The 12,668-nt window shown below is 36.5% G+C and overlaps 1 protein-coding gene across 1 annotated transcript in view; it reads right to left on the bottom strand.

Moving 5' to 3' along the window:
• Window positions 1–643: 643 nt before the first annotated feature.
• Window positions 644–12,668, bottom strand: part of grin3ba (glutamate receptor, ionotropic, N-methyl-D-aspartate 3Ba) — a 132,363-nt gene continuing 120,338 nt past the window's right edge. Inside the window, exons 9-12 of the mRNA XM_058056516.2 lie at window positions 12,194–12,345; window positions 9,216–9,380; window positions 6,331–6,398; window positions 644–4,589 (exon numbers count right to left, since the gene is read on the bottom strand). Coding sequence (XP_057912499.2) covers window positions 3,620–4,589; window positions 6,331–6,398; window positions 9,216–9,380; window positions 12,194–12,345 — 1,355 coding nt within the window. The 3' untranslated portion in view covers window positions 644–3,619. The remainder of the gene's footprint in view (window positions 4,590–6,330; window positions 6,399–9,215; window positions 9,381–12,193; window positions 12,346–12,668) is intronic.

Genomic DNA, 12,668 nt, shown 5'->3' with positions numbered 1-12,668 from the left:
TCTTGTGAATTTTCTGCTCCTATTATTAAGACATTATTAAAAACTATAGTAATACTATATTGTCATTTTTGCTGCTGTTTTTTGTCAAAAAATTCAATTTTTTGCTTGAATAATCTTCATAAATTTTCTTCTCATAATATTATGACTTTTTCCACAACCTAATTTTTCCAAAAATTAAATTTTTTTAATTTAGTTTGGTTCTCATATTTCGACTTCCAACATATTTTTGCTTTACTAGTTCAACTCTGTTATTCAAATGACATTATTTTTGCTTTTTTTTGGTTTATTCTTGTAAAATTGCAACTTATTTCTTGTATTTATGACTTGATTTCCATACATTTTGACTTTATATTAGATGCATTATATGGTGTGATACTTTTAGGCCGCGCTTTGGACACCCCTGCATTAGAAACACAATACAAAAGTCCAATAGGAATTCTTCTGTTTTAACCTCAACAGACGTTGAAGTCCTGTACGACTTCAGTGCATCGTATCGGGGGCTGGTTCGAGTATTTCCACTTCTGTGTGTAGCCGATCACAATATTAGAAACAGCTTCCTGTGTGATGCAATTCAGTTTGATGCACGACTGCGAACTATGAACACATTTGTATGCACGTTAAACGGGAGGAAAAGCGATACAGGTTTTGTATGGTGCTGGCATACCCAATAAAAAATCAACATTTCTCTTCCACTCCAAAATGAAATACCGTATAAACTTATCTCCTATATATATATATATATATATAAATGCTTTATTTCAAAACATGAATTGGTCCATATCATAAAATCTCCATAAATGCTGTTACAGTTCCGTCTAATAGATGAAAAGTATTCTGCGTCTATATTTAGTAGCACAAGCTCTTCAGGGCAGGGATGAGGCGGGGAATTAAGACATTTGAAAATGTTTTTTTGTATATATTTTTTTTAAAATCAGGCTCCACATGGAAGTATGAGAGCTGCGCTGAGATGTCTAAAAAGCCTCAAGTTGAGCGTCCCTTCCAGAGGATGTCCAGACAGACCTTTGACCTCGGACCGGCGCCCTCACACGACATGGATGCAGGAGTGGCCGACATCTTTTTCTCCACACCGTTTAAAAATAGATTGTTTCATAAATGTCCTCACTTGCAGGCCTCCACAGCCGCGGGAAGAAGTGAAATGGCTCCCTCTAGTGGTGGAATTTCAAATTGCACAACACCATATTCGACAGCCCCGGAAATATTGATAGTAGTTAGATTTTTTTCTTTTAGCGGACAGGTTAAAAAATATTAATAAATTATATATTATTACATTAAATATGGTATAATTAATTAAATACGGTAAAATTAAAAATTTCAAAAATAATTATGTTTTTTACAAGCTTTTTTTTAGTCGAATTTCACGTTATTCTTAATAAAATATCATTATACAATTTTCTTTATTATTTACATATTCTTTTGATGGATTGGCTGGCAGTCAGCAAGTCACATGATTCAACTTGGGTTCATTTGAAATCCCCATTTGAATTATGTGTTCAATTATGATTATTAAACCGATAAAAGGCTAGTTAACACACTATAATTATAAATAAAATTAATGAAAACAAAGTGACAATAAATGATCGTTTAAATAAATCAAGTGATAAAATAAAAAAACAATATATAACATAAAATTAACCAAGTATTACTGCAGTTCACTTGTGTGTAAATTAGTAAAACACAGTGGCACCTCGGTTAGCGTGTCGAATATTTATGTAACACTACAGTTAATGTACATTTCAGGTTAGTGTACAATATGATTCTTGTCTTGTCATGTTATTAATACACTGCGAGCGACAAACTGTGTTCTTTTTAATCACAAAAAACGTCCTTAGCTTCTAACAAAAGGCTAACTGGCTAACAGGAAGTCAGCTCCGTAGCCCGTCTATGATGTCATCACTCATCTGCGGTCGACTCTCAAAAATGTCGACACAAAACACGATCTTATCGTTTCAAATGTATAAAACAATTCCTAGTGCATATAAATGGTGAATGAAATCGAAAAATGAACATTTAAGTGTACTTTTACCCTCTCTTGAAGACGTGATTCTTGATATGTGCTCTCAAAGCCACGACATAGCAGCAAGACAACTAATGGACACATTTTCCTGTTTTGTTATGAGTTATTTCTGGCGTTAATTTCATTTCGTTTCAATTTAATCGTGTTTTCACCTTTCATCAAAATGTTGGCACTTGAAACTTTTTTGGTCTCATTTTGGGTTACTGAGGTGAGAAACACTGTCAAGTTGAAGAACTGACAAAACAGGAAGATGATGTCCGTGAGGTGTCTCGCTGCCATATTGTGCCTTTTTGAACATTCACGACATCGAACGCGTCTTCAATTAACGTAAAAAAACCCTTAAATGTTAATTTATTACTTTTATTCATCATTTATATGCATTTGGACGTGATTACTGCATATAATAAAATAAAAACGTGTTTTGTGTTAACATTTTTGACAGTCGACCTTTGATGACGTCATAGGACACGTCATGCCATGTTGTTATTAAGCTAGCTTTGTTATTTAAGATTATTTAAGACGTTTTGGGATTAAAAAAAAATGTTAGACTCCTGCGGTGCATTAATAACGCTACATGACGTGATCATGTGATTATGTTTTTGGTTTACTGGAATGGATTACTTGGATTTACATTATTTTGTACGACTCAGCTAGCATCTGTTTGTTTGTTGGTTAATGACGCTAACCAAGTTTCCACTGCAAATCATTCATATTGAGTGAAATCGTGAAAATTAACTGTTGTGTCATCAAATAAATTATGTTTCTTCCGGTTTTATGTAAAAATAATTCATAATTGGTCAGTTGATGATAATTGGAACCGGCCTGATTGTAGACCACCATCATGCACCCATTTGGGCATTGTCTGGAAATTTAAAGGAACGGTATTTCTGCAACTTTTTGACAAAAAAAACACTGTACACCGTTACTTGTTGAATGGAATGTGATTTCTGCCTTTGCCACATTTGCGGGAAGTGTGCTCTTGTGTGTGCGTCGTTCAAGATGGTGGAAAATTTAGGCTTTTAAAAACTATTTCAGATTGTAACCAGTTTATAAATACAGTCACAAGTACTCCTTGCGTATCGGCAAATATTCCAGTATATCTTGGCCAATCATTTAAAGTATTCAGTGTACAGCTTGTATGGCGGTGTAGATTGGGTTAGCATACATCCATTATTGTCTAAATTAAAGTAGCAGGCAGGCTACAGTCAAGTATAGCGGCGGTGTAATGGCGCCGGGCTGCACGAGTGCTGCCGGGATTGGAGTAAAGAGGTGAAGTCCAGCATGTACCGTGACATTGTGAAGCTAAAACCAGTTTTTAAGGAGCCCAAAAACACCCCCCGAGGTAAACCTCAGTTCCCCACAAGTGCCGGCAGCACTCGTGCGGCCCCAGAACACACCACGCTTGCGACTGGCTCATGTTGCCAGATGTTTCGACAATAATTGCTGAGTGTTGACTTCTTTCCAATACTCCTGTACAAGCTGTACACTGACTACTTTTGTGCGATACTGTGATGAGGCTGAAGGTCATGGCTTCCCGCGGCCGTGCGCCACAAATACATGTTCAAGGTCATTGCCCAAAGACGATCAAGTCCCGCCCCCTGCATTTGACGGGTTGGCTTTTGTCCTCTCCAAAGTGTTAAGAACACGCGACAAGCTGGCCTTCTGGCGGTCCAGGCTCAAAGTGTTCCGTGGCGGGGCGCCCCCGGGGCCCGGCTGGCCGAGGCGACTGCGCTCCAGACTGGCGGAGGCGCGCGACTGCACAGTCCTGTCCACCATCAGCGGGTCAACGGGGCGCAACTGAGCGGCCCTGCCCCTGTCCAGGCTGTTGATTGTGTTCAATTGGGTGCTCCTCCCGAACTTGAGAGTCCCGGGGGCGCCGGCGGGCGGAGTGGTGCTCGTGGGCTGGTTGTTGAGGGTCACGACCGGGCCGGGTCTGTCTCTGTCGGATTTGGGCTGAGCCGAGCTGCTCTTGTCTGTGCTGATTGTTTGGACCTGCTGCCGGTCCCGCTCCCGTTCCAGGCTGGTGTCCCGGCGCACCATGCCGCTGCGCTCCCTCTCCAAGCTGGTCTGGATCTCCGCTCTCCTGGCTAGAGCCTCCCTCAGTTGATTCCGGAAAGTTTCGATCTTCCCCTGGAGCTCCTGCAGCTCGCCTTCCCACAGGCTGGTCTGGGCGCCTCGACCCCCCAGGGGCGACAGCACCAACCCGGCGGACGCCAGCGCCGAGACCGGGCCCCCGTTGGCTTGGAGGCTGATCTGCGAGGGCGGAGTGAAGGCCCCCAGGCTGGGAAGACCCAAGCCGCCGAGGCCCAGCCCGGGACGGCCCACCATGCCGGGGCGCCCTCGCACCGAGGCGGTGTGTGTGCGCAGGCGGTAGCTGTGGAGCGTCTCCAGGTCAAAGTGCACCCGCTTCTCCTTGGGCTCGTGGGACGGCGAGGAGGAGCTGCCGCTGTCGGCCGCTGAGGAGGACGCGGGGAGCGACTTGGGGGGGGACGGAGGCGGGGGCTGGTGCTGCTTCCTGTGCAGGGTGCAGTTCTCCGAGATGCAGGAGGAGGTGCTGGAGGACGGAAAGCAAAAATGTTGACTCAGCCAATCAGAAAAGATCATGATTGACATTCAAAAAAATACCTAAATTCAATAAATAGCTTTGTAATATCATTAAAAATATATTTCAGTTCATATATTTAACAAAATTAATATGATTAAAATGTATATTATATTAATTATAAAACATAAAACATGTAAAAACTATTTTTTTCCATTTAAGAATCTAAATTATATTAATGTAAAAAATAAATCTAAAGATTTTTTTTATTGTTAATATCATGAGGAATATATATTAATATAATATATATATTTAAATATTTTAAATCTAAATTGTAACATAGAATGAACTTCAATTATTATTTAAATGTATAAATTTAGGTATTTTTTAAAAATAATAATGTATATAGAATATTTATTTTTAAAACAATCTAAAACATATGAATGGAACAAAAATTATAATTAATATTATAATTATTATATTAATTTATAATAATTAAAATTATAATTATAAAACTTTTTCCAAAAATGGTAGTATATTTTAATTTTTTTTTGCTTCAATAGGAAAAAAACAAAAGAAACAACAAAGTCAAAATTTTTTTAAAATATACTACCATTTTTGGAAAAAGTTTTATAATTATAATTGTAATTATTATAATTAAATATAATTATTATAATATTAATTAATTTTTTTTCTTCCATTCATATTTTTTAGATTGTTTTAAAAATAAATATTCTATATACATTATTATTTTTAAAAAATACCTAAATTTATACATTTAAATAATAATTGAAGTTCATTCTATTTTACAATTTAGATTTTTTTTTCATTTAAGAATCTAAATTATATTAATGTAAAAAATAAATCTAAAGAATTTTTTTATTGTTAATATCATGAGGAATATATATTAATATAATATATATATTTAAATATTTTAAATCTAAATTGTAAAATAGAATTAACTTCAATTATTATTTAAATGTATAAATATAGGTATTTTTTAAAAAAATAATAATGTATATAGAAAAATAAATATTCTATATACATTATTATTTTTAAAAAATACCTATATTTATACATTTAAATAATAAATTTAAATAAATCTAAAGAAATTTTTTTATTGTTAATATCATGAGCAATATATATTAATATAATATATATATTTAAATATTTTCTAGAATGTATCTAGAAAAATAAATATTCTATATACATTATTATTTTTAAAAAATACCTATATTTATACATTTAAATAATAAATAAAAAAATATAAAAATAATAATGTATATAGAAAAATAAATATTCTATATACATTATTATTTTTTTTAAAATACCTATATTTATACATTTAAATAATAATTGAAGTTCATTCTATTTTACAATTTAGATTTAAAATATTTAAATATATATATATTATATTAATATATATTCCTCATGATATTAACAATAAAAAAATTCTTTAGAATTATTTTTTACATTAATATAATTTAGATTCTTAAATGAAAAAAAATAGTTTTTACATGTTTTATGTTTTCTGACAGTACTCAAACATCATGTTTTTTTATTCAATATGTTTACGAAACGCGCTGATGTAGACATAATCTTGTCACAATATACGACTAATATGAATCACAATAATTATAACAATATACAGTAATCATAATATCACTTGGATTAATAATAATAAATAGTTGTAGCTAATAAATACACATGAAAATACAATAAATAAATATAACTAATGGAGTCACTTCCTTACTTTTGCTCGAGGCCCGTCAGCTCCTTGGCTTCGTCCTCGTAGGTCGTGTGGAGAGCTCTGTGAATTTTCTGTAAGCAGACAAGAGCCAAGAATAAAAAAAAAAAATACATAATGTAACAGTAGATCCGAGGATGAATGTAGCGAGACAATTAATTATGAATTATGGAGAGCCTTCGCCTAAACGTGACGGCCGCCGAAGGCTGCTTTACATTTCAATCAAATGATTGATTGAGATAATTCATCTTATTATCGCCGTGACGACGGGACCAGGGAGCTTAAGGCCTAATTCCGCCTTAACGGGGGGGGCCCGTATGCACGTGCACACGCTCGCTAAAGTGGAACAGGAACAGGAGGATTATCCGCAGGGACGCCCGGCTTTGATAGCTGATTATGGGATGGATGCTGCGGGCTGCCCGGCGGGGGTTGCCCTTTTTGGGTGGAAAAAAAAATGTAAAAAAAAGTGAGATTGCTAGATTACTATCATTTGATAGTGAGGCATGCATGACTTTTCACTAGGTAGGACCGCTCTAGTCTACTTCATGCTCAAAAACCAGGTGGGACACACGCCAGTCAGACTAGATAGGACAGCTCTAGTCTACTTCATGCTCAAAAACCAGGTGGGACACACGCCAGTCAGACTAGATAGGACAGCTCTAGTCTACTTCATGCTCAAAAAACCAGATGGGACACATGCAAGTCAGACTAGATAGGACAGCTCAAGTCGACTTCATGCTCAAAAACCAGGTGGGACACACGTCAGTCAGACTAGATAGGACAGCTCTAGTCTACTTCATGCTCAAAGACCGGGTGGGACACACACCAGTCAAACTAGATAGGACAGCTCTAGTCTACTTCATGCTCAAAAACCAGGTGGGACACACGCCAGTCAGACTAGATAGGACAGCTCAAGTCTACTTCATGATAAAAGACCAGGTGGGACACACACCAGTCAGACTAGATAGGACAGCTCAAGTCGACTTCATGCTCAAAAACCAGGTGGGACACACGCCAGTCAGACTAGATAGGACAGCTCTAGTCTACTTCATGCTCAAAAAACCAGATGGGACACATGCAAGTCAGACTAGATAGGACAGCTCAAGTCGACTTCATGCTCAAAAACCAGGTGGGACACACACCAGTCAGACTAGATAGGACAGCTCAAGTCGACTTCATGCTCAAAAACCAGGTGGGACACACACCAGTTAGACTAGATAGGACAGCTCTAGTCTACTTCATGATAAAAGACCAGGTGGGACACACGTCAGTCAGACTAGATAGGACAGCTCAAGTCGACTTCATGCTCAAAAACCAGGTGGGACACACACCAGTTAGACTAGATAGGACAGCTCTAGTCTACTTCACGATAAAAGACCAGGTGGGACACACACCAGTCAGACTAGATAGGACAGCTCTAGTCTACTTCATGCTCAAAAAAACAGATGGGACACATGCAAGTCAGACTAGATAGGACAGCTCTAGTTTACTTCATATTCAAAGACCAGGTGGGACACACACCAGTCAGACTAGATAGGACAGCTCAAGTCGACTTCATGCTCAAAAACCAGGTGGGACACACACCAGTTAGACTAGATAGGACAGCTCTAGTCTACTTCATGATAAAAGACCAGGTGGGACACACGTCAGTCAGACTAGATAGGACAGCTCAAGTCGACTTCATGCTCAAAAACCAGGTGGGACACACACCAGTTAGACTAGATAGGACAGCTCTAGTCTACTTCACGATAAAAGACCAGGTGGGACACACACCAGTCAGACTAGATAGGACAGCTCTAGTCTACTTCATGCTCAAAAAAACAGATGGGACACACACCAGTCAGACTAGATAGGACAGCTCAAGTCTACTTCATGATAAAAGACCAGGTGGGACACACGTCAGTCAGACTAGATAGGACAGCTCAAGTCGACTTCATGCTCAAAAACCAGGTGGGACACACACCAGTTAGACTAGATAGGACAGCTCTAGTCTACTTCATGATAAAAGACCTGGTGGGACACACGTCAGTCAGACTAGATAGGACAGCTCAAGTCGACTTCATGCTCAAAAACCAGGTGGGACACACACCAGTTAGACTAGATAGGACAGCTCTAGTCTACTTCATGCTCAAAAAACCAGATGGGACACATGCAAGTCAGACTAGATAGGACAGCTCTAGTTTACTTCATATTCAAAGACCAGGTGGGACACACACCAGTCAGACTAGATAGGACAGCTCAAGTTGACTTCATGCTCAAAAACCAGGTGGGACACACACCAGTTAGACTAGATAGGACAGCTCTAGTCTACTTCATGATAAAAGACCAGGTGGGACACACACCAGTCCGACTAGATAGGACAGCTCTAGTCTACTTCATGATAAAAGACCAGGTGGGACACACGCCAGTCAAACTAGATAGGACAGTTCTAGTCTATTTCATATTCAATGACCAGGTGGGACCCACGCCAGTCAGACTAGATAGGACAGCTCTGGTCTATTTCATGCTCAAAGACCACGTGGGACATATACAATACTCAACAATTACTAACAGGTGCGTGTTGGAGGGAAAGTAAGACTAACGGAAAACAGGACAGACCAACACAGGAAGTACTACAAAATAAGAGCACCAAAGCAGGAACTAAGGGTTACAAAGTGAAACAAAAACTGTTACACAGGCAACAATGCAGATTATGACAAAGTGATGATTATTTGTATCAGTTAGTATCCCACAAATATTTATATTTAATGTAATAATTATATGAAATCATATTTTTTACAACATAAAATACCTGCAGTGGCAGGTTTATGACAGCAGAGGGCGCTGCTGCCTACCGAAATGGCAGCACTGTGTATTGCATATAAGTGTGGCGTTCGTGTACATGTACTCACCTGGCTGGTGTGTAGCCAGTACTGCAGCGTGTGTCTGCGTCGGAGGCGAGGAATGACCAGGTGGTAAAAGGTGTGCTCACCTGCCAAGGTCAGCAAGGCTCCGCCCACTCCCATGCACAGCAGCACGAAGAGGCCGGAGAAATGCTGGATTCCCATCTGGAGCGTCTTGGGCAAATAAACAATAAATAATAATACACACAGGAAGTTAGTACTAGAATGTGTATAAAGGACTGAGAGGGCAACAGGAAGTCCGCAGGGAGACGCTAAAATTTAAACAATGATTAAAAAAATAAAACCTAACCTAACCCCCCCAATCAACCAACACACCCACATAAATCATTTGCCTCTAGTGACATCTTTATGGGTCCGGGGGGGAGGGGGCGCGGGAGGTGGCACCAGCCCCTTCCAAAGTGCTCTCATCAGGTTTTCCACCATCAGGCTAATATCTAGCGACGCCTCTCATAGCAATTAGCCGCATGCTGACGGGGCACAAATTTGAAGATGAGCGACGACGCCGAGGTCCTTGTGCTTTCTCCGTCTGGAGAGGAAAAACCAGCACTTTAATCACAAATTGTTCCCAAATTAGCCCAAACACTTCCTGTCCTGGAAGGAAGAGTGGGAGGGGACACGGTCACCTCGCTGGAATGGTCGACGGCTAAGTAGGATTCATTCTTTATGACATAAAAACCTGCTTAGATCTCCGAAATATGATTTTTTAAAAATTAATTAATTTATTTTTTATAATTTTTTAAATATAATAAATAATAATATTTTATAATTTTTATAAATAAGATTTGTAACATTAATAGAGACATCCAGATATAAAATAACACCCCTATAGTCACACTTTCATACCCTATAGTCGGTATAATGTTATAATAATAATAATAATAATAATAATAATAATATTCCTTCTTTATTGCATAAAAACCTGCTTAGATCTCCGAAATAAGATTTTAAAAAATAATTTCTTTATTTATTTTTTTTTATAATTTTTTAAAATATAATAAATAATAATATTTTATAATTTTTTATAAATAAGATTTGTAACATTATTAGAGACATCCAGATATAAAATAACACCCCTATAGTCACACTTTCATACCCTATAGTCGGTATAATGTTATAATAATAATAATAATAATAGTAATAATAATAATAATAATAATAATATTCCTTTTTTATTGCATAAAAACCTGCCTAGATCTCCGAAATAAGATTTTTAAAAATAATTTCTTTATTTATTTTTTATAATTTTTTTTAAATATAACAAATAATAATATTTTATAATTTTTTATAAATAAGATTTGTAACATTAATAGAGACATCCAGATATAAAATAACACCCCTATAGTCACACTTTCATACCCTATAGTCGGTATAATGTTATAATAATAATAATAATAATAATAATAATAATAATAATAATAATAATAATAATCCTTCTTTATTGCATAAAAACCTGCTTAGATCTCCGAAATAAGATTTTTAAAAATAATTTCTTTATTTATTTTTTATAATTTTTTAAAATATAATAAATAATATTATTTTATAATTTTTTATAAATAAGATTTGTAACATTAATAGAGACATCCAGATATAAAATAACACCCCTATAGTCACACTTTCATACCCTATAGTCGGTATAATGTTATAATGTTATAATAATAATAATAATAATAATAATAATAATAATAATAATAATAATAATAATAATAATAATAATAATAATAATAATATTCCTTCTTTATTGCATAAAAACCTGCTTAGATCTCCGAAATAAGATTTTTAAAAATAATTTATTCATTTATTTTTTTATAATTTTTTTACATAATAAATAATAATAATTTATAATTTTTTATAAATAAGATTTATAACATTATTAGAGACATCCAGATATAAAATAACACCCCTATAGTCACACTTTCACACCCTATAGTCGGTATAATAATAATAATAATAATAATAATAATAATAATAATAATAATAATAAAAATACTAAAGAAGAAAAAAAGTTGTGATCTAATGAGAAATTTTTAGTAATTTTTGGAAAATTACAGTGTGAAAAAAGTTATATTGTTTACGAGAATAAAGTCCAAATATCATGATTTATGATTTATGGTGTATTTATTTACAACATGAATACAGTTTACATGGAATCCTTCATATTACAGTTCACAATTCCACATGCTAACGAGAATAAAAGTAGCCATTTTACATAACTTTAACTCGTGACATGATGACGACAAATGATATCATTTTAATCGCACAGAACTGAAATATTAAATTATTTAATTTTTAAAAAAAAAAAATTGTAATATTTGAAAAATTTTATTGTGGAAAAAGTTCTCATATTATAGGAATATGGTCATAATATTACAATAATAATAATAATTGAAGAAGAAATTAGAAAAATAAAAAAACAGCAAAAATTGCATAAAAATAGCAAAATTGATAAAATTAATTGATTTATTTTTTTGATATAATTGATATTTTTTTTGATTTTTTTATATAATTAATATATTTTATATCTGTGTGCCTTTCTGCCTTATACTGTATTAGCGGTATACTGTATAATTTTTAATTGGCCCCCGGACCGCAGTTTGGACACCACTGGACTACACTGTGACTCTTATGAGTCATTAGTGTTGATTAAGTATATGTTTTTATGTTTTATACTTTCAGTGTTTACGTGAGGCAGATTTATTGCTGCAATTAGCATGCTAACGTCCATGGTTGGTAAACAATGGTAGTTGAAGAGAGAAGGGGAGTGTTACGGAGCTCTTCATGAGTCGCTTCCATTCGCTGGTGGGAGGGTTTGGAGGGGGGCAGAGTGAGGTCTGCCTAGCAACAAGAGGAAGTGGGTTTTCACCGTGTGACTCATGCTAATCGTTTAAGACAGTCAGCTGGCAGCCGGGCTTGTCTGCAACCCCGACCGTCATTGAACGCAACACGACGCGGCGTCTGCCGTCACTCACCTCGGTCACGGCGAAGACGCGCTTGCCGCAGGGCACCACCTTGTACCATTTGTCGTGCAGCATGTCCATGAAGCCGTCCGACTTGTAGCGGCTCACAAACTCCGACACGTTGCGGGTCAAAGGTGAGCCCTGCGGGAGTCCGATTCCGTAACCTGGAAAGGATCATCAAAAATGTTACTTTGTGTCCGTCACACAGTACACAGTAGAAAGTACACACAAGGTATAAGGCATGTACTATGTAAAGCTAAGCAGGGATGGCAAATGGAAGTATTTTTGACGTAAATATTCCAAATATTATAGGATAGGACAGCTCTAGTCTACTTCATGATCAAAGACCAGGTCGGACCCACGCCAGTCCGACTAGATAGGACAGCTCTAGTCTACTTCATGATCAAAGACCAGGTCGGACCCACGCCAGTCCGACTAGATAGGACAGCTCTAGTCTACTTCATGCTCAAAAACCAGGTGGGACATA

Source organism: Doryrhamphus excisus, linkage group LG19, assembly GCF_037039965.1.
Source record: "Doryrhamphus excisus strain RoL-2023G ecotype Guam linkage group LG19, RoL_Dexc_Guam_v1.1, whole genome shotgun sequence".
In the NCBI taxonomy this organism is placed as follows: Eukaryota; Metazoa; Chordata; class Actinopteri; order Syngnathiformes; family Syngnathidae; genus Doryrhamphus; species Doryrhamphus excisus.
The sequence above is the reverse complement of the archived record's forward strand: the minus strand, read 5'-3'. Positions and strand labels throughout refer to the sequence as shown.